The 25362-nt window shown below is 38.4% G+C and overlaps 1 protein-coding gene across 1 annotated transcript in view; it reads left to right on the forward strand.

Annotated features, from left to right (window-relative positions):
* The first annotated feature begins 326 nt into the window (after positions 1–326).
* GPC6 (glypican 6) overlaps positions 327–25362 on the forward strand; it is a 527815-nt gene continuing 502779 nt past the window's right edge. Inside the window, exon 1 of the mRNA XM_026064092.1 lies at positions 327–489. Within this exon, the coding sequence (XP_025919877.1) occupies positions 381–489 (109 nt within the window). The 5' untranslated portion in view covers positions 327–380. The remainder of the gene's footprint in view (positions 490–25362) is intronic.

Below are 25362 nucleotides of genomic sequence, written 5' to 3' on the forward strand. Positions count from 1 at the left end.
TAGAATTTTTACGTTTTCCCCTGTTTTTGAGAAAGGCTTCCTCAGTTTAAGAATTATGTTAAGTCTGAAATAGTTTTGCCTTCTGAAGTATCAAAAAGCCTCAGCAAAACATATCTCCCCACCTGTGTGAGGAATGCCCAGCTGTGGCAAAGTCATTGATACAGATTCAAAATGTTTCCAGTGAAATGGTCAAGCCTTAAAGAGCTCCTTGTACAGCACACATTTCATAATTGATGGGATATCATATATGCATATAAAGTTCATGGAAAACTCTGCCATACAGCTATTTAAATTTAAATATTTCTAATGCATTTTCTCTTGTGATTCCAGGGGAACATTTGAGAATCTGCCCTCAGGAATATACATGTTGCACCTCAGAAATGGAGGACAAGTTAAGCCAGCAGAGCAAACTGGAGTTTGAAAACTTAGTGGAGGAGACAAGTCACTTTGTACGCACCACTTTTGTATCCCGGCACAAGAAGTTTGACGGTAGGCTGGATATAATTTACTTGTTTTCAAGGTTATGGGATTTAAGTCAGTTATCCAAGATGAATTCCAATGTTCTTTTCCCTACAATTTGATATCACATTTGCAGTTGTCAGTTTGGCTAAGATAAGGGTTAACTTACAGCTGGTTCCCTTATCAGCCTTGTGAGTATTGCCTTTAATTACAATAACATCAAGAATCGGACTGTTAAGCACCTGCAGGCTTGGCTAATGTTGAGAAACAAGATTAGATATGCATAGAGAGGCTTATAATTTTTGTATCCTAATTTCAAATGCAAAATTTAGATTTGCAATTATGTTCACTGTTGCAAGATGAACTATGGATCTCCCATGATTTTTGTTACTGCAGACCTATTTTTTGTGGTCTGCAGCCTGTAGCCTTAAGGCTCTAGTTTTTTCCCGAATGATTTTCTTAAAATGTACAGAGTCTCTCAGAGGGTCTTGGTTGCAGTCAGGCCTCAGCTGCACTTGGGAGGGATGTTAATGCAAACCACGCAGGCAGTATTAAATACAAATCTTTTCTATGTCGGAAAAGTCGATAAAGGCAGTTTTTGTTTTTTATTTGTTTGTCATTACTCTGATCTCTTCTGGCCCTCAGCCTTTGTAAGATCTGGGAGAGGAGTCAAGGGTCCATTGCCACAATTTGCTAAAAACTTTTCTTTAATAATAAACATTAAGCAATTTTTATGTCTGTATCCATATTTGCAAGTCACAGTTTATGAAGTTCTTCTCATAAACTGCAGATTAGCAAACATTAAAAGAGCTTCAGAATGATTGGTCATGCCTTTAGCTAAGTATGAAATCTGTATTTATGTTGACTGCTTCCCTCTGTGCATTTTTGTGTCTGAATAAACGTGGACACTGGAAACCATCAAAAGCAACTGCAGGGCTTTTCTCTTTTTCTAGAAGGAAACCGAGATGATCCCTGGTGTTTGGTGAGCAATGCAGTTTACTGAAAATGCCGGCCTGATTTACCACAATGTTCAGAGGCTACCTTTCTAATTATTTGGCAACCTGATGCCTTTTGGTATTGCAATGAACTTGAGCATATAATGGCTTTTTCAGTAACCCAAAATTCTGTAAATCAAGGCTGTATGTCTTTATTGATGGTAGGGAACACCTCAAAGTTATTGACCTGTTTTAAACATTACATTCTGGGATTCTTATGGATCTGCTCTGCAGGAAGTCAGATTAAAAGACTAGGTGGTTTCTTCTGGCTTATCATTGATTTTTTAAGGGAATTTGCAATGCAAAGTCTCAGTATCATCACTGAGCAACTGAACTTTATGTCACAGTATTTTAATACCATTCTAAAATTTTTCAGAAGTTGTTCATTTATATGGAAAACTGCTTAGTCTTTCTAGGAGGGCAATAAGTTTATGGAAAAATATATCCATCTAATAGTCTGTGTCCTTCAGTATAAAAACAGTTAGATTTTCTTGCAATTTAAAATAGGATGGCAGTTTTTGGCATAAAAACAAATATTGAATTGTTAGATGGCTTCAATGTTATAATTCTTGGTATCATCTTTTTTGTTTTAATTTCGTACTTTGATCATACAAGGAAGTTCTGATACATGACTCTGCCATTTGTTGCTGGTATATCACACAGAATGAAACAAATACAGCCAGTTGTAATCATTTCATGGAAGTTTTTATACAAGACCTGTGTTTATCAAGAGCAGCATATCTAAGCAACAACAGCATATGTGATCATTTAAGTAATGTTGAGACAGAGTATATTATCATTGCTCCTGTGAGGAATTAATTTGAACTAGTGTTGGTGCCAGCCTCTTTGTTCATGCAGACATTTATATAACTTTGCAAACTTTTGCAAAATAATATGGAAGTTTTTGCAGCATTTGCTTTTTTTTTTTTTTTTTGGTGTACCAGGGATGCCTTAGGATGATGCTAGTTTTGACAACATATGACACTCTAAGCGAACTCTCTGTTGAATTATGATCTGACCTTCATATGTCTTACCCTTGTTATCTTAGAGTATTTTGGATTTTCTATCATGTCCTTTCTGTCCCAAATCCATATACTTAAGCACAGATTGAAAGATTTTCTGATTGCTTTTCTGAGAGCTAATTTGAAGACTGTTTTCCCTTTTAGGATTTTGCCTCAGATCCCATTTATGATCTAATCTTTTACCAGGGAACTCAATCTGCTGTAACTGAAAGATTGTCTCTTTAGCCTCAGGTCAAACACACACTCTATATACGTTTTTACATCATTTCTATATCTATTTTTTATGTTTCATTTTTACCAGAACTGCAGTTCCTTCCAAATTTCTGTAATAACTAACTTCTGTAATATCTATAAGCCAGAGAAGCTAAATATGAAATTCTTAACAGAGAACTTTTAAAACTATTAAGTGCTTTGGAACCAGCTACAATCAGAAAAAAAGAAAAGAAGTCTTTGTTTAAACTGGCAATCAGTTCTTGCCTGTTAAAGCCCCATACAATGTTCTTCATTAGTCCTCCGCATTTCTAAGGACTTGTCACTGTGATGGGAATAGTAATTGCTTCATTCTTCTAGGTTCATTTTTTCTAATTGTTTTATTAGCGTATATAATTGTTATATTAACATAGTATGTGGGGTTCAGCRATCACTCAGAGCCAAAGCTCTAACAATAGTATTTTTCACTGGGTTTCTGTATTCTAGCTGGTAAGTGTGAATTAGCATGAGTCACTACACAGCATAATACCAGCTGCCAAATGTTTCTTGAATGTTCTTGAACCTTATGCATGGATTTGTACATCTGTATTGCCGACACCTGCATACTTGCTGTTACGTTGCCATCTGGATGGTCATTTGCAGAAATGTGAGGTTTGGAATTTCAGTTTGGGGTGCATAAGGATCCAGTGAATCCTTTCCTGGGAATCTTGCCTAAAGAAGAAAGCCTCAAAACGGCAAAGATTATGTTAAATACAGTAGGTGATCAGTTTTGCTAGCAAAGAAGAGAGCACCTGTTTCAGCAATGGCACTTCCCAAAGCTAGAGGGGGAAAAAAAAAGAGCCAATAGGCTTTTAATGGGCTTCCAATAGGCAGGAAAGTCACATGAAGCAAAGAGTTCCAGCAGGCCTGGATTCTTCTTTTACTTCAATGTTTAGGGCAGGACTAATCCAAATAAGCAGACGTGTAACAATCAGCTGTTTCCTGTTCCTAACACTAGAAGAGCCATCATGTTCGAATTCTTGGACCCCCACTGCATACCTCAGAGCAGCTTAAAATATACTGTGCTCCCAGTGTAGTTGTAATAGTATCATCTTATTATCACCAATTCCCTTGCATGGTGGCTTTGCTGAGCAGCTGTTTCACAGACAAGCCAATTTCTTTTAAGTATTGCTCCATCAGCAGCTGAAACCAACCCTACCGGAAGGTTTTGTCATGAATGTTAATGAGCAGACAAATATCTGCTCAGTGACATTTCCTCACTAATCCTTTGAATAACTATAGGCAAATTATAGAAAATAATTTTATTTTAGCTAAATTGATCTGATCCTGATTAAAGAGACACTGTCTCCTCATTCTCATTAAAAAAAAAAGAGGAGAGAAGTATTCTTGGTAGTAGTGTTAAAAATGAAAGAGTGTCTAAGAATAGCTGTCATGAGCTTGAACAGATATGGATAGCCTTCAGCAGAAAGTGTAAGCCACGATGCCATTTAAGGAAAATAACCTAAATAGGATAAGAACCAATCTGCAGCTTCATTGATCTATCTTACAGGGTCATCATTCCCTATGGTCCTTTTTTTACAGTCTTGGAGAAGCATGATCCATACCCATTAGTGCTGCTTGTATTTCTTACAAACATTACCAGCAGGAGCAGTGTAAATTATAGGGCAGGAAAGAAAGTTTCAGAGATAATCCCCTAAAACAATACCTGCAAGAAGAGCTAGCATCCCAGAAACCTTGTAGCACCTTTTCTTTTTCTTTCTTTTTTTTTTTTTCACTATTTGTGGAAAAACTTGGAGGAAAACAGTGTTTATGCATCTTTTCTTGATATTGGAGTTGGCAAACATGCATTTAGGCCTTTCAACAAAATAAGAACTCTTTAACTGGATGAACCCTCACAGCCAGGTGTAAGTGTCTCAGAGTAGACTTTGCAGAAAAAGCATGGAAAATAACTGTGAGTAAAATAAGGGAGCTGCTTGAAGATGGAATATGCTGAATTTCAGTTGCTTGGCCACTGTAAGTCCTCTGCACTTTCTCCTGCCTTTGCTGCCCAACCTGCCAGCCCAGCTAAAGCCCCAGGTCTGGCAGCTGAGCATACACAGGCCTTCTTCATGCCTGGAGCATCACTGATGCCAGGGACTTCTGCACAGCAGCATGAGTGCAACGGCTCAGCAGGCCTCTTGCAAGCTACTCACTTGCTGTTGTCATAGTCGGCAGGTGAAGAAGGACTTAGGGCAGGATATCTTTTTCATGCTTTGCTTACTTTGACTGGGCTAGGGTGTGATTTCTTTGCTTTGTTTCTGTGGTTTTTGGAGGCAGGGAATCAGAAGGCTCTGCCTTTTCCACGTGGCTGTTTGGAAGGGAGGAGGCTTTTAAGGAGTGCAGGAGAGTCAAACAGATAGAGTACAGTCCATGATCCTTCTGCAACTACTCATATTATCCTTCTGCAACTACTCATATTATTCTAGTCCCATGACATCCGTGATGGAATATAGGCCCCACTCTATGAATGCTGTGATATCAGGTATTTTGCTTTTTACTTCTGCCCAAGGTGATAGTGTTTTGTTTGTTTGCTTTGCTTGGTTTTGTTTTACAGGATTTCAGTGTTACTTTGAACTGTGTTTCCCATCAAATACAAAATCCATTGCAGGACAGGTGGATTTTTAAGACTCAACTGTTAGGCTGTTTCAATGCTAGCAGGTCATAATTTCCATATAACTCCTCCACTGTTTTAACAGACTGCATAACTTCTCCACTTCCCAAAATACAGGCCTTACAGCAGTTATAAGCTGTAAAAAATGGTAACATCTGCTGGCTTGTAGTAGGTAACTGCTGCAAGCCTTTGCTGGACATCTGGTGCAAGTCTCTAAACTTTACAGAGATGCCTGATAAAAGATCCCATTACATTGTATTTGAAATGAAACATTAATTTGAAAACAAAGTATTCTAGACTTGAACCAAATACCATCAGAGCTGATAATAGCCTACAAGGAATCTCTATCACATACAAGAGATTTAGGGTCTAATCCTGTGAGATGTGTATTGAGGTTACTGCCTATCATCATTTCAAATATCATGTGAAAATTTGTTTGCAAATTACTTCAAATCACAGTAAATAATAATAATAATAAAAAAAGTTGAACAGGAGAGGAGGTGCTGCAAGCCTATGAAACTTGGAAAGGAAGGGTTTGCTGCATAGTAAGAACAGTTTCCCGCCAGGGGTGCAAATTCACATCACCTGTCAAGTCTGGTACTGACATGCAGTAATGTAGGCACTGGCTTCTTCTGCGCACTCCCTGCAGCTAGAGCTGTACTTCATGCATTCACAATGACTTGTTCTCGCTCCTCTCCCACAGCCTCATTTTCTAAGTGCAGCTGGCCAGTGGACCATGTAATCTCCTAACCAGCTGCATCAGGTTTATGAAGCTACAAAGTGAAGGACAAGCTGCTGCACTGTGCTGCAACAGGGGGACGTGACCCACTCCCGGATGGATGTCACTAGAAAGTGTGTTGTCCGGGTATAGACAAATCTGTGCCACATTTATGTGTACTCTGATACACACGGTCTCATGTGTTGAAACACATGGACTCTGAGAGGGCAGGAATCCAGTCTTTTTCTTATTAAACTGAGAGCAGAATTCCTCTTGCTGATTTTTAGTGTCCTCAGGTGTCCTGTAGGTTTTCTCTATAGTGCACAGAAAATTATAGGTGCAGATCATGCTTGTCTAAAATATACACGGCAAATAGGTCAGAAAAGTCTCTTTCTGAAGTGCTTATTTCTCTATATTGATTAGAGAGGGCACTGAGTTCAGATATAGATGTCTATACTGTGGACATGTACATTTGTTCAAATAAACTCCATCCTGAGGAACCTAATATAGCAGTGAAACATCTAAAATACTTTTGAGACTCTCTGTGCTTTATTTTCCTCCTTTAAAAAAGTCATTTTCTACTTTTTTCTATAGTGTTCTGGGGAAAAATACATTAAAAATATTGAGCCAACTAGGCACTATGGTGGTGAGTTATTTATTAAGTATCTTATATTGGTTGAAAAAAGGCTTTCCTGTTAAATTCAAATAACATTTAATCTTGACTTAAGCTCTGAATAATACACTTTTTTAACATCTTATGATGGAAATTATTTTCTCAATTTAATGTCCAAGCCTTAAAAATACTAACCCATAAATAAAATTACTGATTTCTGAATACTGAAGCTCCTGTGATTAAAGATGTTTCATATGCATGTGCAGAAGAATAGGATTAATAACGGATTCTGCCTCAACTCTATAATACTGATGAAAGATATCAGTATTCTGAAAATGTCATCAGAGTCTCTGTTACCCATCCCTGATTCTTACCCTGACAGTAGGTGCACACCTGACACACAGCAAGGACAAAACCATGTTGTAAGAATGAAAAATAGGGACTGGATATCAAAACCAAGCTTCAAAACAGTGGGATTCATATGTATTATCAGCACCTCGGATAATAGGAATGGTGGTCTTACCATGTCTTGTTTGTTGTCTTCAGCCCTCATTAAATGGCCAAAAATTGTTTCAGAAATGAATTTCTCAACTATATTACACAAGCATTATTGTCTTTTTGCTGCCCTCCCCTATTTAATTCTTTTACCTGTGTGTCCAAACAACAGGAAATTAAAAGCAAACTTTAAAATAGTATATCAAGAAATGGGTTCTGGAATATTTGAAAAATGATTAAGTGAATCATTATTCACTACTGTCCCTATATTTCTACATATATAAAAAAGACCATCACTTTTTAGAGTTTATTTGAAATTAAAGTTTCCTCCTTTTACCTCTGCCCTGTGGTCTTCCAGAAAAATAGGGAAATGGCTCCTTCTCTGAGAGGAGTGTCATAGATATGTCACTTTTAGTGTTAAGATGGTTGCTTTAGGGATGGGAAAGGACTGTGTGCCTGTGTGCCATAATTATTAAAGTCTACTTGTGTTATACTTTGTGATAAATGTGAAAATTGCATGTATAATTGAGAGCTACCAGATCTTCAGACATGCCTTATTAAGAAAGGTATGGCACAAGGGTATTGTTTCTGGATTCTTCCCCCTTGCTATACAAGTGCTTTAATTCTATACTGGTAGCTGACAGGTAAAAACACATGTCCCCTGCTTACACTCCCGTAGTGCAATCTAGCTGCTTGTCTATTTAGGTACCAACGGAAAGGAGGAGCCGCCAGTCTCCGTCTGCATGTGCAGCCCCACTCATCAGCACTGGGACTGGGAGGGCTGACAAGTGGTGTGTGCGCAAGCTGGTTAGCCTAACACCATGCTTACACAACAACTGTTGCTTGGTGTGACACTACCGTAATCAAAGCAGTTGCTGCTGGCCAGGCTGCTACACATAAAATAAAAGCAGATTACCAAGGTATAAGCCCTACTGGTTTATCTGTGTGGCATTATTTAGTGTGCAATTGTATTTGTATTTTTGTGCAATTGCTCAGGTATCATTTCTGTAACCTTGTGTCTTAAAAAAAAAAAGAAGTACTACTCAGTAGGTCATGGCAGCTAAATTATTGAAATATTCCAGTATTTCTAAATATATTGGAATACTACATTTCACTGATTCTCCATAAAATGTTTTATGAATCCTTTTTCTGAATATTATTGATACAGTTTCAACTCTTCCACTTCTTGGGATATTTGATTAAATTGGGATCCTTATTTTCAGCTTTCCTGTTTTCCAAGTTGTACTGAAATGTCTGTGCTTGGTGTAATTATTGTATATGCATCACTTGTTCGGTTTATTCTGGTGCATGTATACATTCATTTATAAGCTTTATTAGAAATAAATTCTTTCACTTTTTTTGCGGTTGTTACCCTATAGGTGTGCTTTATGCATTCATAATCATGCATATGCATATGCATTCATATCACTGTAGCATTAGTTAAATGTTTCAACAATGTGCAGGCCAGTAACCTGTCATTAATAGCAGTGATATACATAAGGGTAACAGATATCACAGGATGGGATTAGCTGGGAATGGGGTAAAAGACACAGAAGTAGGACCCGAAGTATTGTGCTGTGAACTGATCTGTTATGACTATAAACCTGTAAAGGACAGTAGAGATCTTAAAAGAGCAACCTTAAATGAGAAATTTGATGCAGATTTGTCAAGGATAGTCTTCGCATTAGTGGAAAGACAGTGAACACCATCACTACTGGAAGCGTGCTTTGAAGCTATACTGAGAATTAAAAAAAAACAAAAAACAACATAAGCCCTGAAATAAAGCTTATCTAATAATAGCGTTTTGGTTAGCTTTACAAACCAATCTCAAACACTTTCTAGAAAGCAGTGGGAAGAGAATTGTTTTTTTGATATCTACTGTTCTACATATCTCTGCAACTTTCCTGGAATTCCTACAAGTAAAATGCATATGAATTTAGGTTCTCATTAAACATAAACTTAAATACCTAACAGAGTGAGCTTATGTCACCTACTTTGGTGCCTCAGGAAGTTTCAGTATTGGCCATGGGCCTGAAGAAGCTTCTAGACTTGTGTTTGCCATCAGGAGTGGATCCCCGAGTCTCAGACATCTCAGCATCATTTTTGGACTCTACCCAAACCCAGCCAGCTTGGATCCACTGCATAGTAGTGAGACTGAGCTACAGCTATGAAATTAGTCAGTTTTTTAGTGAGATGCATGAAGAGCCATCCTTTTCCAATTTGTAGTCTATATTTGAGATTCAGCTTCCTATTTTGATACCAAAACAAACATGGTCAGATATTTTAAAAAGCTGCTGTGCATTTGCAAATATGGCTACTCAACTTCTTAAAATTAAGCATGTGTTTATATGGATTTTGAGTCTTAAGTAAAGGCATCCAGGCTTGAGCATTCTGGCCAATGCACATCGGGGAAGGGTGTTTTTTATTTTTATTCACTCGAAACCTGAACTACTGAAAATTCCATGTTTGGTAAGGTTCATTGCATTGCCACATTCTACTTGGTGTAGTTTTGCCACTTCAACCCAGAGTCCAGCCATTCTTAGAGTTTATTTTTTTAGACTGTCCTTCTAGCAGTGTAATCAATGGGAAGGGTGACATTTAAAACAGAGGCAAGATACTGCTAAATCAATATCCTTAACTGCTCCACAGCTATGAAATGCATCCTGCACGCACCAGAGAGCACACATGGCCTTATTCTGTGCCAATGTGCTGCTTGAAATGCCATCTCTGAAAAATCTCAGTGGCGTGACAGCAGTTTAGAGAGAGAGCAGAAGAAATGGAAAGCTGAGTGATGCTATTAGCAACTGTCAGAATGGGTTAATGAGGAATACCCAACCTCACATATTCCTGTCTCTAGGATGTTTCTTTGAATCTTCTCAAAATGTCATTAATACGCTGATATTCCCTTAAGCACTTTTCAGTGTTTGGCATAGCTATCATTTTATCAATACCAATTATTAAGATACTTTATAGATTCAGTTTCATTCTGTTGGTTTACTTAAAGAGATTATTTTGTTGTACTACAGTGGCTGTACACAGTGGTACAACTGTGTTGACAGTCGTGCTACTTAAATATCAGTCAATTTAAGTCTATGTCAGACACTTTAAACTGTGCAGAGATATATTTCTAAATTCCAAGAAGTGGACTGAAACAAACAAACTAGTATTCTGTGGGAGGTTATGCCCAAGCTGAAGTTATTTTAGTTTGGCATATTTTTCAGCAGTCCCACCACCAGTTCTCAAGCAAGCTGCCTGGTCACATACTTAAAGTTAGGGGTATAATAAAGTTCCTTGCTGGACTAGATTAACTGTGAGTTTATAACAGCTTCTTTGTTAAATAAAAGTGAGATGTAAAGTATCAGGTGATCATTGAGTAAATTCATATGGGGCTTCTACTGCTCTTATACTGGAAATTACATAGCAACAGACTTTTTCTGCAGCTTGTACTCATGGTGTCCCAGTCCTTGAATATCTGCCTGCCTATCTATTTGTCTTCATTATTTGGTTAGTTCTAGTGTCATGCAGTCTATGTATAGATGTGATCATAGGACTAGGACCTTATTAAATCTGGCATACCCTTGTATAAATACTTCTTTTCATGCCTAACAAAATATCATGAAAACAGGAGACACTTTGGAAAGTAAATGAGAAACAAGACAAAATTTTCAAATGGATCTATAATAATGCTCCTTGTGGAAGGAAGATATTTTTAGTTACTTTAGCAGAGGAATCTGTGTGTACCTGATCTTAATTTTACAGAGTTCTTGAAAAGAAAAAACATTAGTATTGGTTCAAAGTAATAACTGATCAGTCCTAACAGCAAAGCCAGAGAGAGAATATTTTTCATGCCAAAATAATATCATGCTTAACTGTTCACTGGGTAGCCTAAAGGCCTAGGGTTTTTTTTGGATTTCTGGCATCTTACATTTCTACACTCTCTTCCTTAATGTGACTGTTTTTTTGTAGTGCTTTCTTCCATATGTGGTGAAATCCGTGACACTATATAAGACGAGAAAAAGCCCTGTTCAGTTCATCGTAGCCCATGGATAAGCCTGTGCTGGGACCTAACATACGCAGGCTTATCGCTAGACCTCTGCATGGGGATCAACTGCATTTTCAGCTGTTGCATATAATAAAATGCAGCAACCGACAGCAGTGGCATACCCACCACTTTTAAGGAAACACTCTGAAACCAAACTCCTTACCCTTACCTTCACCTCTTAAATGCTCTACTTACACATCAGTAGGTTGCTCATTAGGAGTTCATCGCGGCTGTAGTGGTGTGCCTGGGAGGAAAAATTTTTATTCAGCTGTTTCTAAAGAAATGCACTGAAGAAGAGTGACATGGAAGAGAAAGGGAAGATTAGAAGTGGGACAGGGACAGATAAGAACTGACTGTACTTTTGTGCTGGCCTTAGTCCCGTAAAAGGATGGAGAAGCATTGAAAGCCAGTGACCCGTGGAGGGCCAGCTGAGCAAGGGTATCTCTCTTGGAAGTCCTCAGGGGCTTATTGCTATTGCAGTCAATGGATTCATACATCAAGGACTGTGAGATCTGCTAAAATGTCTAAAAATATGAGTAAGGAAAGAAGGTTATTACCTGCGGGTTGTTTACAAGCAGATATGTAGTTATTATGAAATGCATAAATCTGCCCTCCTTCTGGCACCTGCTTTTCCTGTTGAACCCAAAGGAGAATTCGGAGAGCAAGAACTATCTGTAATGAAGCTTTCAAACATACAGCTTGAGAGGAAACAATTGTAGCATAGCATAAAAACAATAGCCATGTTTCCTGCTTTGACTAAAATCTCTAAATGTCTTAATCTCTTTATTTTGCTTTTCAAATGTTCATTTTTGCAAATTACTTAAATAGAAAACATATTACTATCCAGACTGAAAATGCCCTTATCAATACGATATATACATTTATTTTTCTTATTACTTGAGGCATATCCAGGAAAGCTATAATCTGTATCCGAGGTAGGACTGGTAGTGATATGACAGGCTTTTATATGTAATCTTTGGAATGCAAACAAATATAGCATTGGGGAAAAAAAGCACAGACCCAGTGGGCTGATTTGACCTGGCATCTATAGGGAAAGATTTATGTATCACTAATTCAGTGCTATAGGCCTGCAAAAAAAAAGGTATCCCTGAACTTTCTATTGATAGTTCTCAACCTGAGACTCCAATGGTAATATCGTTCATGAGTTTGTGCAATACTATTCATATGCATGTGAAATTAAAAAGTTAAAACTGTGACCACATGTTATTTATGGTTTGTTGCTTGCTCAGTATTTTTGCTTGTGACTTATAGACAAGGTTTCTTGATTTTTGTTTTTTTAAAAGAAGGAGATGAACTTCAATCTTGTATTTTAGGTGTTTTACCACTACTGGACATACTGGTAGCAAGATAATTTTTTGATGGCTACATTAGGGAAGGGTGCAGAGATAAAAGGGCAAAACAAAGCATCTTGTTCAACAAGAGTTTTTTTAGATCAAAATATTAAAAGAACACAATCCCAATAAAAAAGGAGGAATTTAATTGACTTCTGCTTACAAAGATTTAAAGGATTTTGTCAGAAGTTACTGTTGTTTGAATGAGTCACCTTGGTTTTCCTGATAATCTCATATACAGGACCCCAGTGTTCTTAGTTGTGGGTTTTCTTCTTTCTGTGTTTTCCAAAATCTCCTTCTGCTCCTAATGTTTAAGCTAGTTATGGTTAAACTCATATTTTTCAAGATTTTTAGATGTAATAGTTTAGAATCAATCACAAGGTCACCTTACTTTGATGTTCCTGCATACCATCAGCCAACTTTAAAGGAACTAAAATATTTTAGCTTGTTAAATACGCAAAAACTTCTATAGTTTCTTCTGACAAAAGAAAGGGGAGGAAGGGACACGGAGAGAGAGAGAGGTGAAAATTCAGCAATCAGGCCATGTAGTGTGGCAAGCAGCTCTTGGAGATAAGGACAAAATACTGTCAAGATAGTGACAAAATTAGGAGGAGGAAATTTTGAAAAGAAAGTAGTCGATAACCCAGTGCTTGAATGTGCTTAGCATGTCTGCTTATGTTTAGCTGCAACATAAAAATGTCAAAGTACCAATGCGGATTTCCAACTCTTAGTAAAGGGCCAGGCCCTGCTCCCACTAGTGCCTTTCCGCTTAGACTATTAAAAAGTCTTTATAAGACTACCCAGCAAAACTGCACACTATCAAATTTGCTAACAGACCATCTATGAACAAGTGTGGCAAGTTTTGCAACAGCTAAAAGGTTACTTCTCAGCTTTTGTTTGCAAAACATGTGTGAGCTAATGGAGTATCACATTTATATAGTGCTGGGGCATTGACCTGAAGTCTCTTCAGGAAATAGATCTAGGTTTTACCTAGCTGTGCTGTGCTTTACAGTGGAAACAGCCCACATTTTCTATAAGATGATAGTGTTATTTGTTCATTAAATATCAAAAGTGGATGACAACTTTTCTTTCCTTAAATCTTTATCATCTATACAGTACTGTGTTCTGTTCCTTCTTGGAAAGAAGTTATCTTCCCAAATTAAAGTCTCAATTCTTTCATTTGCCAGCTTAATTACTGAGTAAACTAGGGCAGCTCAAAGTTTACTATAAAGATCATGGTTTGTCTGGCTAGGAGAAAGTATTTCGTTTTGCTTCCACAGAGTTCAGTGATATTTGGGAGGAAATTTGGGGAATGATTTAGAAATAATCCAAGTACTTGTGCAGTCATATGGAGAAGAGCACCTTTAAGCCAGCCTGTCTTGTGAAAGCCAGATTCTGTAATTRCAGGCACAGATAATTAACACAGAGAACTTTTTCTGATAATGGAGTCAATCAATCATGTTTTAACTGTTGACCGTAGAATATGCTTATGGATTGTCAAGCTTATCCTGTTAATGATGACATCTCTTGTTGTATAGGATATGAGGAAAGGCTGAAAAAAGATTTAACAATGAAAATTTAGTAGATAAATGAGTATGGCCCCCTACCCCATCCACTACCAAAAAAGACAATTATGAATTGCATCTTAATTCTCAGAATGACAGGGCTCATTTTCTTGTCTTCATCTGCTGCTCTTTCTGCTTCTTCAAACATTTCTGAAATTGGACTCAAGACAATGCTAAATTTAAGAAAATTTGTAGTCAGATTTTGCATAGTACACTCACATTGTTCCTTTTAATGAAAAACATAATTCTCTCTAGCCACAAGGAAGGACTTTATGCATATTACTCACAGAGGGATGAATATGCAGAGGATCATTATATCTGACTTAAGGACATGAAAATCATAGATTTAAACGGGAATTTAAATCATGTAGCCCCAAACCTTTCAACCATAAGAATGCTATCTCAGGCATTCTTTTGAGTAGCTTATCAAACCCGGGTATGGAAAGCTCTTCTCTGTGTGAAAGAGTCTCAGGTATCTTTTGTTTTTCACCCTATGTATTTTTATTTTACTTTTTATGTTTTCGCCTAAACATTTTGAATAATCTAACTCAAGAGTGGCTAATTGAAATCTTGCAGCTTCTCTAGGAACTAAATAAGTATTCTTATAATGTTCTTATGCCTATGAAGACAATGAAGAAACTGAGGCACATAGAAGTAATTTGACTTTTCTGAGGTCTCACAATTTGGGAGCAACAGAACTGTGAAAGGAACAAGGCTCAGACTCTTAAATATAGACTTATATATTATAGACTTATAGACTCTTAAATATACCCTCACCTTTCTTGATGTTAATGCCATAAAGTATTTGGACTAAGTTACAGTTTTTCTTAGCTGTCATTTATCCAAGCCTTCTCTGTAAGCAATAATTCTTTTAATTTTCTCTCATAAATTAATGTCCCTTTTTGCTCTGTTTTTGTAAATACCTTTCAGCTGAGTTTTTTAGTGCAGAAGTGTCCAGACCTGTACATAGCATTCAGTGAGTGTTTCATGTTGCAACAGAAGAAGCTTTTGTTGTAGAATGGGAGAGTTTTTTGCCTTATGAAAATGAAATTGATTTTTTTCCTTGCTACAATACTGTGTTACAGACTCACATTACATATATTACCCTCAGGTCATTTCCCCCCAGGTATTTGAAGCTTTTCCTAGTTACCTTACAGGCATTCACTTGCATTTTTTTAGATAGAACATACTTCAGTACTTGCTGCCAATTTTTATTTTCAGTCACTACAGGCTTTTTGTCTTATCTCTATATTAGTAGTTGCAGCACCTCCCATTTTGGAATCATCTACAAATTTAATTTATGTGCTGTTTACTCCTTTTTCCAGGTGATTAATAGATGATTCATCTGAAAAGAACACCCATCCTTTATCTGACACAAGCTCTTTGGGATATACTACTAACATAACTAATTAGACTGCTGAAATTCTGCCATAACCTCCTCTCATCATTGATCTTCCAAAACAACAGTGCTCTCTTTGTATCAAATTTCTGCTGTGCAGCTTCATGCTAGTTTCACACAGCTAAAGCGGATCATTGAACCCCAGTTATTTATCAAACAAAGCAAGCCTTTTGCTTCAGATCTGTTACCAAATTGCACTAAACTTGTGGCCTTCTTAGCTTTAGCGCTCATAAAAACATTTAAGGTTTGTTGGCACTAAAACTGTGTTTGCAAGTGCCATTACTGAATTGGCCACTCAGTCTTCTGTATCTCACTGGGTGTTATGCTGGTTAGTATACCTCTGAAACATTTGATTACTGCTCATCCTTGATTTGCTCAGGTTTTCTCCAAAATTAACAAATTGTTGCAGTAGGCCTGGCTGGGTTTTGATTTTAGCTAATAAATTCTGTCCAAGGCAGCATTCTCTGGTGACCTAGCTATAAATCACGAATATTAAACTTCAGTGTATTTTGCAGCACTTGATAGCAGTTAAGCAGAACCTGCTGACTATAGGCACTGTATGTAAGGACTTCAAAGATAGTTTCTCTATTACAAATTTTGTTTCAGTTGCCAGATACTCTATATTTACCATATTCCCACACAGAACTGGAAAACCAGTGTTATCCTCGTGTCATACCTAACCGTAAACAGCTGTTATGCTCAGTGATACCTGCTTATTCCTCCTCTTAAGAATATGTCTTATTCCTGAAAGCAGCAAGATACTGCCTTTTAGACTGGAGACAGATTGTATGCTGCTTTGTTCTGGCCTGTGCATGATTTCCAAGAGCAGGCTTTGCTCATAGCTTTCAGAAGAGGAAGAAGGGGATTGCTTAACAACGTATGCACTTAGTAAAGTGCAAATTCATTTTGTGGCAGCTTCTACCTTTTACTCTCTTTTTTCCTCCTCTTTAGCTATGCCATGCTATTTGTTCTCCAGGAAAGTGTTCTGATATCACAGGTACTCGAAGGTGTCAGCTGTTGCTAAATAATGGTGTTTGAATGATGAGTATACTCTCTGATAGAATGATTTAACTAGTACACTCTGTGTTTATTTATAATATAAATAGTTGTGACTGAATGCCCAGAATGTCTGCAGAATGTCTGTCTTTGTAAAAGCAAAAAAAAAAAATATATATATATATATATATACAGGTAAAATATAATAGGACATGTTATACTAGCCATGTTGTCTTCCCAGAACCACAAATGAGAGCAGAACTGAAAGCACACACGTGTGTAGTGTAATCCTGTGGTTAGAAATACTGAGGAAGAAGAAATACAAACAGGAAGAAAGAGGCAGAAAAAGAGATGTATTTTAAGTCTTCAGCTGATGACAAGATGATAGGAAATTTGTTTTCAAATACTACAAATACACTTAAGTGTCCATGCCTTCAGCTGACAGCATATGATACATGTAATTAATTTGATGGCTGGCGTAGCACCTGCTTGTATAGCACTTAGCTGTGAGCTATCCAGTCTTAAGTCTCTGTTCTCAGAGGACTGATGGGAATCAGGATGTCATCTAGAGCCTTTTCTCTTGAAATATCTGTTCAGAGAATGACAAACTAAATGTTTTTATATTCGTTATACAGCTATTGCTTGAAGGTAGCTTTATTAGTGAAATGATTCATTTATGCTTTGCCCTTACTGTTCAGTAAGTGATCTGTTTGTCTTTGCCTCTGGAAGACAGAAGTGCAGGTCTTATAAAGTAGTACTACCACAGTTTCAAAACATGATATTTTAAATGGAAACAATGAAACCTGATACTTGAAAACTCTATGTGTGAAAGATATTATTAGGGATGATGGTATTAACAAAAATATTAACAGTAATTACTGTTAATCTACCTTAATATAACCTGGAAATGTGTGTCTAAAATGTAGGTATATTGTGCATGCCTGTATGCCTTATACACTTGTAAACATGAATAGATTTTATCATTTATCCACCAGAGTTTATGGTAAGGAATGCTCTTAATCAGGTGCCTCATAATTTTTAGAGCATTTGAGTAACTGAAAACAATGTTTAGAGCATTTGAGTAACTCTGAAAACACTCAGTAATTTCAAGTGAATTTGTTTTAGTTTTAAGGTTTAATTTTAGAAATAAAAGACAGACCCAAAGAAAGAGATACAAAGGAATTTAGGAATTTAATTTTTCTATTATTGCTTGTTAATTTGTAAGTACATCCTACACAGTCTACTGCCATCTCTACAAACAGTCTTGTGAAAAACTAAGTACTGATCTATGGTGTCCTGGAGTGCAGCAGGTGCTGGCTTTGTCATTTTAACATCAGTTCGGGGTTCAACAGCCTTGCAGGACTGATACTGTCAGTTTGCAGGTGTTGGAATTAAAAGACTGTGAGACCAGATGCATTCAGGCACTGTGAGTGCTCACGGCAGGCATTCAAGGGCAAATCATGCTTGAACAACCTGATTGCCTTTACAACAAAATGACTGGCTATGTGGATGAGAGAAGAGCATAGGAGGTAATATACCTTGACTTTGTAAGGCTTTTGACACCGTCTCCCACAGCGTTCTCGTTTGGAAGCTGAGGAGATCTGGGCTGGATAATCTGGCTGTTATATGAGTATAAAATTGTCTAGACCGCCAGGCTCAAAGGATAGTGATCAATGGCTTGACGCCCAGCGGGCAGCCACTAAAGAGAGGATATCCAGTACACTAGAGATCAGTACTGGTGGACATATTGTTCACCATCTTCATCGGTGACCTGGATGGTGACACAGCAAAATTTTTGTGTGACACAGAGCTCAGGAAAGTGGCTGACACAAAGAACAGCAGAACTTCCAGAGGCTTATCAAGGCAAACCTTGATAAACTTGAGGACTGAGTCAACAGGAACCTCATGAAGCTCAGTAAGGAAAAGGCAAAACTTCTGGACCTAGGGCTGACAAGCCACATGCAGGCTGGAAAGCAACTGCCTAAGAGGTAGCCCTGCTGAAGGGACCACAGGTCCTGGTAGATGCCAGGCTGGATATGAACAGTGTGCATTTTGCCTTATTATGGCAAACCCAGGTACTGGGCTGTATTAGGAGCATAGCTAGTAGAGAGAAGTTATTCTTCTCCTCTGCTTGGTGCTGGTGGGGCTGCACCTAGAATGCTGCATCCAGTTTTAGGCTCCCATTTCGAAAGGGATGTGGAGAAACTGGAGAGGGTCCAGCAGAGGGTTACGAAATGGTCACTTGTTATATGAAGAAAACTTGAGAGGATTTGGTTTGTTTAGAATGGCAAAGAGGAGGAAAAGGAGAGCACCAATAGCTGCTTACAGTTCCTTAAAGGATATCTAGTTCCAAAGATAAGAGAACCAAACTCTTTTCAGTAGAGACAGAAAATATAACAAGGGACAATGGCCACAAATTGCAGCTTGAGAGCTTCAAGAAAAAAGAAACGTCTCTAGAAAGTAGTGCAGCATGGGTGCAGGTTGTCCAGGCAATCCCCATCCGTGGAGGTTTTCATGACATGGCTGGACAAGGCTCCAGCTGGCCCTGCTTTGAGGGGGCGGTTGGAGTAAATGACCTTCAGTTGTCCCTTCCAACCAACATTTGTAAGGTTCTCTGATTTGTCCCATGGCAACATCTGGAGTAGTCGGAACACAGAACATTCAGGAATCTTAAACAGGAGCCACAAGCAAATGGTATACGTATCAAAAAACAAGCAAGATATTCTTAAGCAGGTATGTGGTAGAGCTGCAAATGGATCCAGAAAATTCCCCAAAGAAGTTAGCGTTGTACAGAAAGCTGGGTTGAATTTTCCCTTTCTTTTCTGTGCTCTAACTTCAATGCTTTGTGCACATTTAACCTTTCTGTTGTTGCTTTCCTCAGGCTTAATAATTTCATTGATTCAGAGTGTTTTCCTCCCTGCCTTTGGCAATAAAAATCTCTTTGTGAACTTGTTCAGTTCTGAATTATGTTCCAGTGTCAATGTGTCTATACTTTTTTGCACCAGCATTTCAAACATTGGCTTCTCTTTTTTTATGAATTAAGATATTTATGTTAGTTGCCATTGATCAGGTTCCTGCTGATCTGCCTTGTTCTCTACGTAGGACCAAAATATTAAAGCTTAGTCCCTCTTCTGATAGTAGGCTATTTCCATTTAGCTTAGTTCCTTAGTATTCTTCACCTTTTGGCATATCTCTCCTCTCCCCTCTCCTCCTTCCTCTCTTCTCCCCTCTTCTCTCCATTTTGTGGACGAGGATGTCAGCCAAAATGTGGATGACTTCGTCTGAGCAAATTGTCTCAACTCCCTTGATAGTCACTGGAAAGAAATAGGAACTCTCAGGGTACAATGTATTTCCTACTTTAAAGTAGGTTAGATGAATACATCTTACATGTGGCTTTTCTCTACTGACTAGACCAGAAATAAAGAGTAACCCTCTCAGCTGTAAGTTACATGTGTCTAAAGTTAGGTTAGATGGTATTACCGTAATTCAGTGTGATCACAACCAGAAAGAACTATGTTGCATCTATCTCACAATATTAGGAGGTATTCCTTCATCATGTTTTACAAAGGACTTGACATTCCTTCCCTGTTCGTTTTCCTCTACCTAAATTTTCCGTGTTGACTTTTGTGTTTCTCCATATTTCTAAGCTTTCTATTTATGAACATAGTGTATAGAGACATTGCCCTGCTTCTTTTTGTGCAGCATATTGTGTGTGCATGTGTCAAAAGGTTTCGTGTACTGAAATCACTCTTCACACTCATTCATTAAAAGGATTAAAGGATCACAGTATTGGGCACCTCACTGTTTAAATCTGTAAACTCAGATTTCGCCCACCAGGAACAGAGCAGATTAAATACCTTTTTCTATTTATTTCCTTCCCATCTTCTACGTTTCAGTTAACTTGTTGGCCTCTGCTATGTTGAACACCATTAATGCTCCCCAGTCTGAGAAATATCATAATGTTACTGGCTGGTACAAAATGCTTCTGCTGTGTTTTAAGTATAGCAATATATAGCCAATGAGATTTTAATGGCTCTTTATCACAGCTGGACTGTAGTAATAAATGCATCAAGTCTTCAAACACATACATTCTCCTTATATATGACTGAGGACATCAAAGAATCCAAATTCAAGAAAAATATAATTCAAATATTTTGACTTACAATAAAGTAGCCAATATTTTCAGTTTCCTTGAAGTTCAACTTGGCTCACTTCAGATTTTAATGCACCAGAAAATCAATATTAGGATAATTTATAGACATAGCAATACACCTCCAAATTTTTGATTTCCAGATATTCATGAAGTCTCTGGGGACTCTTTCAAGATGAGCTCTTCCAATCACATGCAATAATAAAGCCATCTGCTTTGGAGGTGTAAGGTCATCAGACAGCAGATTTCCTGCTCTTTCAGGATTCATTTAAAACTATGATTTAGAAGAGGAAAGGTTGAGCTAAAATGCAGCTTTATCTGTAAATTCTGTGACCATCTTTTTTTCTCCTGTTTTCACCTGTTGATAATCATTCTTGTAGCACAAGGTATAGCCCATGCGTATGTGAGCATAAACACATGTATATTACTAAGTAGCATTAAAAAAATATGGACACATTTGTCTTTCACTTCTGTAGTATTGATGAGGTAAATTTGAAGCCATTCTCGGCCTGTAAGTTTTTGTGTGTTTCAGATCACTGAAATTACAATCACTTTCAGTGACAATATAAGCAGAGTAAACAAAAAGCAGCAACTTCTGGCTCTCTTCACACTGCATTCTTTAAAACAGTTTAATAAAAGCAGTTTTTTCTACCTATATGAATTTCTTGTGAGCAGCACAGTCAGAGACAATCGCAAGTCAGAGGCAATACAAGACAATCTCCAATAACAAAAATTCTCATCTTTTTTAGTACATAGTAATAGCTTTACCTCTGAGACAACATTTTTGGTGTTCTATTCCTGCTTATCTCACTGAGACCTTAGGTCTAAAGGGTCTGATGTTATTAAGCCTGCCACTAGTCTCCCTATTTTGCATTTGGTTGTTTGGGAGAAATATTTGACCGTTTGAATGTGATGGGAGAAAGGGGGAGAACAAACAGTTACCAGTGGGTAACTTCATGCTCTATACTGCTGTTCTAGCATAGTGTTGGATCAGTCATACTGGAAACTTTATCTCTGAGCCAAACGATCTGTTGTTTATGGCCAGCCCCCCTCAAGAACAATTTGGTCACATCCACATTTGCACTTGGGGTGATTCATGTTTTGATACCGACCCACAGGCCATTTCATCCGTTGGCTTTGCTTGCACAGGTGCACATGCCACACATAAGACGTCTGTTCCACACACTGGATGACTACATCCGTTTCCTCCATAGACTTTCATGTAGGTTTGCTCTTTGTTTTATTAACCTTAGGGTGGCATTGCTTAGGGCTGTGCTGAAACCTTCTGCACAGAGGTGTGCTGCTGTATCCTTGGGGGTAGTCAGATGGATTCATGCAGCCATGACTCACTATGGTGTGGGGCTAGCTCAAAATCCACAAGACTCCACATTTACTCTCAAGCATCTATGTGCCACCATTTGGCCCTGGGAGAGTGAAGAATTTTTTAAGGTTCTTCGGGAATTAATAACATGTTCAACAATAAAAGGGCTCTCTAGCATTGTGCTTCGATTGAATGTGGTCAAGGGCATGTACCGACTGAAGAGAAATGCAGTGTGAGTGTGTGTGGGTGTGCAAGGCGTACTAGGACAGTGTTGAACAATGGTGCCATTTGGTGGGACAGGGAGCAGACCCAGTCCCATCCATAATCTGTCTCAGATTATGAGGGTCTCTCATTTGGGATCCCAGGAGCAATCTAGCATGTGTGTAGTGTGAAGGAGGGGACAACAGGACCATGGGTGGTGAAAGAAGGGGAAAACACTGAACAAGCTGATACATCAATGAATTTTGGCCTTGATATTGGGTAGCAGCATTCTTCTAGGCAGGTAAACCTAATTCTTGTCCTGCATTTCAGCCTTTTCAACCTTTCATACAGTCCCCATCTACAGCATGCATACATGAATGAGTGTCCATATCGCTTTTGCCTTGTAGTGTTGTCTAGATGAAACATTTCTGATACACTGTGATTTTTTTTTCAGTACAATCATTCATGTAAAATCCACAGAATAAGCCAGAATAATGCTGTTTTAACTTTCCTGCTTTCAGTAGAAAGTGATACCCCCAAGCAGCAGTGGTGGCAACCGGTGCAGAGTGAAAATGTTATTGTTGTGTTTCCTCCAGTCCCTCTGTCTAGGAAAGCTTCCTAGCTAGTTATAAAGTGCTGCACTGTGGAAGCAGCAGGACAATGCTGCACAAGCTTTTTTTTCCAGAACAAGCATTGAATATTTTGAGCAAATTAAATGGTGCTGAAGCTCACACTATAATAGGCAAAGTGATAATTGAGTATTTATAACAAAGATGTTCTAACTTGAGTTAATAGAGATGTTGTTCCTTAGCACTGCTTAAATAGCTGGATACTTTAAATGACTAACACCCCAGTTTGAAGCCCATTTTCCCTTCCCTTTCTGCCTATCATATATTGTTGTTGTAGGTAGTTTTCGTAGAGGTTATTATTTAGCCACAGCGAGGTGTTCCTTTGCAGCACACACAAGCAGAGGTTTGAGCATATTTTTGCAAATGGTACTTTTGTATTTTTCTATTTTACACTTGAAAAGCAGAATAAAAACTTCCTTGACCCTGGTCTCTTCAGGTACTCTTAGTACTTACTAGTTTGTTTTCAATAAATAAAAACTTAATTGAAAATAAATCACTTCATTGTTCCTGCTTTCAACCAAAATATATTTCCAGCATATACACTATGGGTGAAAAAGAGTTTGGTCCTTTCAATGCCAAAAATTTGTTATTAGATAGACAGACTAGACTTTATTGTGATCATATTCCAATAACATCTCGCTATGGTCAGTCTTAAACTGTTTTACATGTCATCATGGCATCACATGTGATTGCTCTCCTTCAAGAAGACTGATACGCTGATGAAGAATGAATTAGTGTTATAAGGAATCAAAGATAATATGTTTACATATATGTATATCTGTTGTTTATTCCCTTTTGATATTGGAGTTAGAGGAGTTTATTGATTATATTTCTTCCATTTGCCAGCTGTCACATAACCTTTTTTTGTCAAACTAAAATTAATGAAGAGGGTGCTATTTTAGCCCATTTGAACCTCAGAATCCTTCCTTTGTATCTAAAAATTATTATGAATACACTGGAATTATATCATTTGGCCTTACACCAAAATTCTTGTTTATTATGAAAATGTGGATTTAGGAACAATACATGCTAATTACATTGTCTGGTTCTCTGTTATGTTTTCTGTTCTTCTGAATGTTTCTCAAAGTTAATCAAATATGGTTAAATTATTTTGTTATGTGGCTTTGCTTTGTTCTTTCAGACTCTCAGAGTGGTATTTCACCTCTAGATTGCACACATCTAATTGCAAGGGTGGGATCCAGTGGCCTAGATGTATTTGCAATTTGAGATGCTTCAAAGAACAAAAGAGGCTTGGCACAGGACTGACAGATAAGATACAGTGTCTGTGGGAGATCTCCTGGAGCGGCAGCTGAAAGCCAGAAGGACCCATCTTCCAGTGCTCAAAATAGTACTAGATCCTTACATTTCAGCAACTTAGTCACATGCTGAATATCTGCTAATGAGCAACACTTGCTCCTAAATGCCCCTAGTGCCATGTGAAATCACAGGATCACAGAACAGTTTGGGTTGGAAGGGACCTCTGGAGATCATCTGGTCTCACACTCCACAACCTCTGCAGGCAAACTTTTCCAGTGCTGAGTCACCCTCACAGTAAAGAAGCGTTTTCTTATGTTCAGACAGAACTTCCTGTGTTTCAGTTTGTGCCCGTTGCCTCTCCTCCTGTCACTGGGCACCACTGAGAAGAGTCTGGCCCTGACTTCTTTACAGCCTCCCATCAGGTATTTACAAAAATCAACAAGATCTCCCTCTTCTCTTTTCCAGGCTAAACAGTTCCAGCTCTCTCAGTCACTCCTGGTATGAGATATGTTCCAGTCACTTGATCGTCTTTGTGGCCCTTCGCTGGGTTCACTCCAGCAGGTCTATGTCTTTCTTGCATGGGGGAGCCCAGAACTGGACTCAGCACTCCAGATGTGGCTGCGCCAGGGTTGAGTAGAGGGGAAGGATCAACTCTTTCGACCTGCCAGCAGCGCTGATCCTCATGTTGCCCTTCTTTGCCCTGAGGACACATTGCTGGCCGATGTTCAACTTTTTGTCCACCAGGACCCCCAGGTTGTTGTCCTTCTCTGCAAAGCTGCTCTCCAGCTGGTCAGCCCCCAGCCTGTACTGGTGCAAGGAGTTATTTCTCCCCAGATGCAGGACTTTGGACTTCCCTTTGTTGAACTTCATGAGATTCCTCTCTGCCCATTTCTCCAGCTTGCGAAGATCCCTCTAAATAGCAGCGCAACCATCTGGTGCATCAGTCACTCCTCCCAGTTTTGTGTCATCTGTGAATTTGCTGAGTGTGCATTTGGTCCCATCATCGAGGTCATTAATGAAGATCTGAAAAAGTATTGGCCCAGTATCAACCCCTGGGGGACACTGCTAGTGACTGTCCTTCAGCTGGACTTTGTGCTGCTGATCACAACCCTTTGAGCCCATCAGTTCAGCAAGTTTTCAGTCCAGCTCACTGTCTGTTTATCTAGTCCATATTTCATCAGCTGGTCTGTGAGGATATTATGGGAGATGGTGTCAAAAGCCTTATCAAAGTCAAAGCAAGCAATATCCACTGCTCTCCCCTCATCCTCCAAGCCAGTCATCTCATCAT

Source organism: Apteryx rowi, unplaced genomic scaffold (assembly GCF_003343035.1).
Source record: "Apteryx rowi isolate R43461 unplaced genomic scaffold, aptRow1 scaffold_209, whole genome shotgun sequence".
NCBI classification, from domain to species: Eukaryota; Metazoa; Chordata; class Aves; order Apterygiformes; family Apterygidae; genus Apteryx; species Apteryx rowi.